Here is a 7,972-nt window from a genome sequence, read left to right as displayed (position 1 = left end):
GTGAACGATGATGATACAGGGCATTCAAGATAATAGAATGAAAATGTGTGTATGTGTGTGTGTGCACATTTTCTTCCATCGCCTTTGGGATAGAAATATAGCCATTTAAAATATTAATATCTTAGGGCCGTGAGATGCGGCGCTGCTGCCGCCGCCGCCGCCGCCGCTGCTGCCGGCGCTAAGTCCCGGGCCCGCCCGCCGCCCGCCGCCCTTTGTGCTTCGAGTACATGTGTCTGTGCAGCGCGGCCGGAGGCGCCCAGAAGAGAGTCCAACACGGCCGCCGGGGAGAGACCGCCCGCCATGCCCACGGAGACCCTGCAGGCGGGCGGCATGGTGAAGCCCGTCAGCCCCGCCGGCACCTTCACGTCGGCCGTGCCCCTGCGCATCCTCAACAAGGGCCCCGACTACTTCCGCAGGCAGGCCGAGCCCAACCCCAAGCGGCTCAGCGCCGTAGAGCGGCTCGAGGCCGACAAGGCCAAGTACGTCAAGAGCCAGGAGGTCATCAACGCCAAGCAGGAGCCCGTGAAGCCGGCCGTGCTGGCGCGGCCGCCGGTGTGCCCCGGCGCCCGGCGCGCGCTGGGCAGCCCCACGCTCCGCGGCCTCGCGCCCGGCGCCAAGACGGAGAGCGGCGTGCAGCGCGAGACGCTGAAGCTCGAGATCCTCAAGAACATCATCAACAGCTCGGAGGGCTCCAGCGCGGGCTCGGGCCACAAGCACGGCGCGCGCAACTGGCCGCCGCACAGGCCCGACGCCGCCGACCTGCACCGCCACTCCTTCGCCGAGTCCCTGAAGGTCTACCCGACGCAGGGCCGCGGCAGCCCGCAGGAGGGCGGCTCCCACGCGGGCAGGAGGCTGCTGGAGCACACGGCCGAGTCCTTCCTGCACGTCTCGCACAGCTCCTCGGACATCCGCCGAGCGACCAGCGCGAAGCCCTTAAAAGCGATCCCTTGCAGTAGCTCCGCCCCGCCCCTGCCTCCCAAGCCCAAGGTCGCGGCCATCGCCGCCGCCATGAAGTCCCCTGAGGCTGACCCCGTGGAACCGGCTTGTGGGGTCAGCCGCAGACCCTCCCTCCAGCGGTCCAAGTCGGACTTGAGTGACAGATACTTCCGGGTGGACGCAGACGTGGAGAGGTTCTTCAACTACTGCGGACTGGACCCCGAAGAGCTGGAGAACCTGGGCATGGAAAACTTTGCAAGGGCTAATTCTGACATCATATCCCTCAACTTCCGCAGCGCAAGCATGATCAGCTCAGACTGTGAACAGTCTCAGGACAGTAACAGTGACCTTAGAAACGATGACAGTGCCAATGACCGGGTGCCATACGGCATTTCTGCGATCGAGAGAAATGCTAGGATCATCAAGTGGTTATATAGCATCAAACAAGCCAGAGAGTCACAGAAGGTCTCCCACGTGTAAGAGAAAGTGCGTGCGAAGGAGGGAGGGTGGGTCTCTGTGCATCCGCAGTTGTGAAGGTTGTGAGGTCTCCTTGAAGTCTTGTGAGCTTCTCCACTCTCTTTGTGTTGCTTGTTGTGCAATGTTTTCAAGTTGCATGCCTGTCAACATGGGGACTGACCTGGCTTCCGCGTCAACCATCGCTGCAGAGCCTAGCCGAACACACATCATCTGCCAAAAGTTTCAGGCCACGATCTGATTAGGGCTTTGATCTTAAGCAAAACTGTTTACAGGAAAACGGTATACAACTTCTTCAATATTTATGTGGTTCTTGTGTTTTTATATCCCACGCTATTGTGTCTTAATTAAAAGTTTTATCAACTGGCTTTTAAGTTAAAAGAGTAGACTCTTTTTAAAATAAAAAAGCCAATTTGCCTACGTGTGAGACCGAAATAATGGGAAAATCAATGGGAACTGCTACCAAACAAGAGTGACTGACCTAAGATAGAACCAGGCTGGGTTTTCTGAGGAAGAAAGTGGTGAGCCTGATGTTAATCACTTACATATTGAAATTCTCTTGCCACTTACTAACGGAATGGTTGGGGCAACAACGCTACGTGCTGTGTCCTATTCAGTGTGTAAATGTTGGTGGTTCTGTGTAACACCCCAAGAAAAGACAATCAGATACAATGAAGGTGATTAAATCTAGGAGGTACAATGTCTGGGGTTTTGTTGATATTTTTCTGATGGTCACTTCAGAAATTTCTACTATTAATCTTTTGACAGGAATGGTCACCCTGAAGCTATTACTCAGTGTCTTAAAATTTGGGGGGTTTGTTTTTTTGGTCAAGAACTAATTCCATGCTGATTCTCTTCCCTCCCTCCAAACCTCCCTTTGTTATTGTTTTATTAGGGAGATGGGAGTGGGGCTCGTGCAGGTCTGAGCTATCTGAAGACATGAACACAAATGGAAATACCAGCCATATCAGGATAGAGCCTCCTATTCAGAAGCGAACACCTTTGGTAGCTGAACCATATCTGAGCAGTGTGGTTGTGTTGTCTTTGCATGTTATTCTCTCAGGCTGTGGACCTTTGTTACAGCTCTAGGAAACTGTAGAAACACTATGTAGCTTCGCCCCCCCCCCCATGGTCTCTAGTGCTGCATATCAACTTGTTCCCCTTTCCCCAATAACCTGTCTTTCCGTTAGCTGTCAGCCAGCTGACAGTTGTGGTGTGGCCGCAGAGAGACACACACATGCAGTGGTCTGCTTCATTGCTATCGTAGCCATGCTCTGAAGTTCAGGAGCACTACCTTAGACTTCATCAGCTAATAGGAACCTTCTTATGGTGTAAATGCTGTAAGACTTTGTACATACTTCAGTTGTTATGAAATCTTGAAGAAAAAAAAAAAAGAAAGTTATGCTAATAAATAGCTCTGGTGCAGGCACAAATGGTGGTGGTTTCTCTTTGTACTGTCCTTTGCTCCCTCCACGAAAGTTTTAACTTTGGACTGTGAGCCAGAAGAAGATGTTTGATTGTCTTGAAGAAACATTATTTTAATAAGTTATTTTCACCATATTACAATTATTCTGAACAGCAGTGTTCTTAATTGTAGCTATAGCAATGTGCTTTTGCTAAAATAGTCACATCGAGGTTCCTAAAATATGCTGCCTCTTCTTTACTTAGTTCACACTTCTGTTATTTTTGTCTTTTCTTAAAATGAGAATTTTTCACATCTTCCACTAGACTCTGCACTTGCACATATTTATGAGTTCTTACAGTGGAGACGTACCTTGGAAATGTATATCCTTGTTCTTATTTATATAAGCCCAACATCATTAACTTACATGTGTTCATACATTTGTCCACTCATTCATTCACTCATTCTTTCAACAGGTCATTTGATGAATGACTCCCTTTTTCAGGCCTCACCGTAGGAATGGGACTGTTGTGGTCAACAACAGCATCTCTGCCTCAAGGATCTTAGATTTTTACCTTTATTTTAAGAGAAATGTCATTCTTATTAATGAAAATGCCTTATCTCCTATTAGGATATTGGGTATTCAATGAGTATTTATTGAATCAAATTATTTGAAGGTTAACATTTCTTTAAAAGTTCCATGTAATATGTAAATGTAAAAGAAAGCATTATTTAAAAAGTGATTTTCAGAAACAAATGATGTGATTCCCAACTATTACTGTTCATAAGCATTTTCCTTCTGAAAATCAAATTTGGTTCCTTGACTTGACTGGTTTTGAATTCTTTCCAGTTCTCTGATTAATTTCCAGTTCAACTAGAGCTCTGCTTCCCAGATCACTTTGAAGTGCACCTGTGAACGATGATGATACAGGGCATTCAAGATAATAGAATGAAAATGTGTGTATGTGTGTGTGTGCACATTTTCTTCCATCGCCTTTGGGATAGAAATATAGCCATTTAAAATATTAATATCTTAGGGCCGGCCAAGTGGCCCAGTTGGTTAAGAGTTAGCTTAAGAGCGCAAGCTCTGAGCAACAGAACCGCCGGTTGGATTCCCACATGGGCCAGTAACGCTGCACCTGAGCTGAGCTGTTGCTCAGCTGCCAACAGATGGCAGGATGGCTCAGCTGGTATAACAACAAGACTGCCTGTTCGATGGTGGGCTACACCTACCCACAACTAAGACTGAACTCAGCACCTTGAGCTGAGCTGCTGCCCGGATAGCTCAGTGGATAGAGTGTGAGCTCTTAACAACAAGGCTGCTGGTTCGACTCCCGCATGGGATGGTGGCTACGCCCACCCGCAGATTGAACACAGCACCTTGAGCTTAGGGGCCACGAACTGCCGATGGGCAGCCAGATGGCGACTGGCGCCCTCCACAACGAAGATGGAAGAACAACAACTTGGCTGGTCCCCTTCCCCAATTCCCTAACACTGTTCCCCTCCCACAATTCCCCAATTAAAAAACAATTCATATCTTAGCATTATAGATCCATCTCTTTCTGGGGCTACTGAAATACAAAAAATAGATGTTATTTTTCTAAGGAAACCAGTTTGTTTGGGAGATGAGCACTTCTTTGCTAATTTAATATCATTGCCCATGCTGTTTTTTACTCGTAGATACTATTGAATCTTTCAACATTTCAAAACCCCATTTAATCTGTAGTCCAACAGGGCTGTAAATCATCCTACTATATTCAGTCTAATAGCCTATGGCCTTATTTGTACAATGGACAAATGTGAGGCTTTTGATCTCCTTTATGGAAAGAGGGAACTCACTTTCTTTTTGTTCTGGAAATTAGAGTTTCTATAAAGGACTAAATCAAATACTTGATATTAAATCCTAACACTAAGACATTTTCTAATTGTGAAGTCCTTTTAGTAAAATGCTCATTCTATTAGTGTATGGAAGTATGTGTGCACTTGTGCGCGTGTGCATGTGTGTGTGTGTGTGTCGTGATGATAATTTGGTATGAATATAGGGTTGTTACACTTTTTTTCCCCACACACAATGCAGAGTGAAGCATGATTGCACTTGATGGCCCCAGAAACTGCTTGTTTCTCTCTGGAAAACCACTAAATTTAAAGACAATCTTCCCATATCTACCTCCTTCGCCGTTGTCTTGTTTCAAACTCCCATCTTCTCTTACCTGGTCTGTTGTTCCTGGAACTTTCTAACTGGAAGGCCCCCTCCCCTCAGCCAATCTCTTTCCATCGCATTTCATGCCAAAGCTGATAACACTGGTCATGTCACTCCTCTATGTATAAATGTCCTCCAGCTTGAATATGTTGCTGATAGGATAAATCCTAACTTCTTAACAAAGAATATTGGGCATTTACCTTTCAGATCTCATCTTCTCTGTCCCCTTCAGCCACCCATCCTAGGCCCCAGGCTCCAGTGAAGGATGCTTCCACTGGGAACTTCCTACCGCTGCATTAACGGTTTATTGCTGTGTAACAAATTTTCTCAAAACTAAGCAACCTAAAGCAATAAATGTTTTTTTCTGTCAGTTTCTGTGGGTCGGGAATCCTGGAGTGGCTTAGCCAGATGCTTCTGGCTCAGGGTGTCTCATTTGACTACAGACAAGTTGTCAGCCAGGGCCATATCATCTGAAGACTTGACTGGGGCTGGAGAATCTGATTCCAAAATGGCTCACGTGGTACTGGCAAGAGTCCTTACAACTTGGCATCTGGCTTCCCCCAGAGAGAGAGAGACCCAAGAGGAAAAGCAAGGAGGAAACCGCAATGCCTTTTGTGATTGAGTATCCTAAGTCACACTCCCCACCACCACCACCACCACCACATTAAGTTCATTAGAAGCATGTCACTAAATCAGCCCGACTCAGCAAGTGGACAGTTAGGCTTCTTATTTTAAAGGAAGAAATATCAAAGAATGTATGGACGTGTTAAAATCACCACTACTTCTGAAGTTCAGAAGCTTTTCATTCTGTGAGGAATGCTTTCTCCCCCCTCCTTGACCTCACAGACACTTGCTCTTTCAAGACTCAACACAACTATCGACTAGTGAGATTTTTTTTTTTTTTAGTTTCTATGTTGCCATTTCCCGTTAGATGGTAATTTTTATCATGGCCATGGGCCTAGCCTTCGTTAGCCTATGGTGCCTGTGTGTGAATTTTTAAACACTATACCTTCCTCAAAACATTTTCTGCCAGAAAAAAAAAAACTATCCTAATAAATTCACAAATCTCAGATAATTATGATGTGAACTATGGCCCTGGAGTTTGGCAGTGCACAACACAGCAGCCCAGAGCATACAGTCAGTACTTAATAAGTGTTGACTGGATTTTTGTTTAACCTATCACATTTAAGTTCTATGCTAGTTACACTATGAATGTCATCACAGATACACACTATGAATATCACCCAAGGTGGTAGTTATTGCCCCATTTTAGAGGTTAAGAACCTGAATTCCATGGAGATTGAGCCCCTTAAACAAGATCCCACAGGAAGTAAGTGACGCAAGGGGACTTGAACTGAACAGCAACTCCAGCTCTGCCCTCCGTGCAACCCAGCTCAAGACAAGGAGAGGCAGACTGAGTATTGTATTTAAAACGAGTTAATCTTCATAATTTTAATCTTCTGCCTGTGTACATAAACATGTCTCCAACAGTCAGAATTTCAGCAATTTCATTCTTACCTAAAGGGTGACCAGTAAAATTTAGGAAAAGACTTCAGCTGTTCCATTAGGGAATGAGAAGCAGCCCGTTGCGTTCAAAGAGACCAGGCTGTTAGAATTGCATTCTTTCCGTTTTGGAAGTGCTGTGTTTTGAAGCCACATCCTGTCTATTTTGAGCAAGGACTTTTAGAAGGGCAAACAGTAGAGAAAAATGGCCACAATTCAACAATCAGGAAACACATTTTGACAATTTTGAGAATCAGCAGCACTCCACCCCCCCATCCTTGAGGATTTTCATGGTGTGTTCTGACCAGAAGATGGAGTGGGGAAGGATGAAAAAGGTTACACATGCTCCAGGGGAACTGATTAGATTCTTAACTCAGAAAAGACTCATCTCAACACCATTTTGCAACTGTCAAACCTGACTTGTCCCCTTAGCCCTATACGAGACAGAGAGCTCTCTTGGCTTCTGCAGTGTTGTCCAAGAGCTGTGCTGTGCAAGACCGCAGGCTCGGCAGCTGCACGTCGGGCTCGGAACAACTCACCTTCATGGAGGGTTTCTCTCCAGTGTTCAGCTCATGCCGCTTTGGCAGAAACCCAGCAGAAGGAAAAACCAGACAGACATGGGCCTTAGCAGGCTTCAGGAACCCCTTCCCCCCAATAACTGAGAACCATCTGCCTAAGAGTTTGCCTCCGTTCTCTCATCTATAAAATGGGAAGGCAGCCATTTGCTGTGCATGTCCTTCTGGCCTCGGGGTTTTGTGACAGCATGGAGAGCTGGTTTTGGAGCATTAGGTTGAGGTGTGAAGATATGAAAATTCAGAGAAGGCTGGGTTCATGTTGTCATGGCGAGTGGGGTGGCAGGCAAGGCCTGATGGGGGCCAAACAGTTCACTGACTTACGTTTTATGCACCAGCTGCTCAAGAGAGTTTAAGTAGGGGAAAGAAAGAAAGTCTATAAAAGTAGTCTTCTCTGAATGGAAGGAAGCTCCAAAAAATGTTCAGGTTGTCAGAAGCTGACAAAATTGAATGTGGCCAGATATGTACCAAAGTACAAAGTTACGAGAATAGTAATAATGATGATAGTCTTTCACTCATTGGGCATTTATTCATTCCACATTCATGAAACTACCAATGTCTTTGATGTGGTGCTAAGTCCTTTGTCACATTATCTCATTCTGTTAGCTCAAGAACCTTGGAAGTAAATTAGAATCCATTTGCCCATGAGGGACCTGAGGATGAAGCACCTTCTCAAAGGCACACATCCAGTAATTGGAAAAAAGCAAAATGCAAAGCCAGGTTAATAAAGCACACTTCAGACTTACTCCATCATGACACAGCTCCAGTTTAGCATCTAGTATGGTGGGCGTCACTTTTGCTCCTTTGCAGTGAGTTATACTGAAGAACATTTCTCAGAAGCTTAACACACTATGGTGTGTACTATATGGTGTGATTCTTCTACAT

The 7,972-nt window shown here is 45.8% G+C and overlaps 1 protein-coding gene across 1 annotated transcript; it reads left to right on the top strand.

Annotated features, from left to right (window-relative positions):
- The first annotated feature begins 130 nt into the window (after nt 1-130).
- Nucleotides 131-2,843, top strand: FAM110B (family with sequence similarity 110 member B). Its single transcript, XM_019624061.1, has one exon. The coding sequence runs from the start codon at nt 301-303 to the stop codon at nt 1,414-1,416; it is 1,116 nt and encodes a 371-aa protein (XP_019479606.1). The 5' UTR covers nt 131-300; the 3' UTR covers nt 1,417-2,843.
- Nucleotides 2,844-7,972: the final 5,129 nt, after the last annotated feature.

This window comes from Hipposideros armiger, unplaced genomic scaffold, assembly GCF_001890085.2.
Source record: "Hipposideros armiger isolate ML-2016 unplaced genomic scaffold, ASM189008v1 scaffold_575, whole genome shotgun sequence".
Classification (NCBI taxonomy): Eukaryota; Metazoa; Chordata; class Mammalia; order Chiroptera; family Hipposideridae; genus Hipposideros; species Hipposideros armiger.
This window is presented reverse-complemented; position numbering and strand designations above follow the sequence as displayed.

Excerpts from the sequence above, each read along its gene's own strand:
- FAM110B (XM_019624061.1), top strand. The coding sequence starts at position 301 with ATGCCCACGGAGACCCTGCAGGCGGGCGGCATGGTGAAGCCCGTCAGC.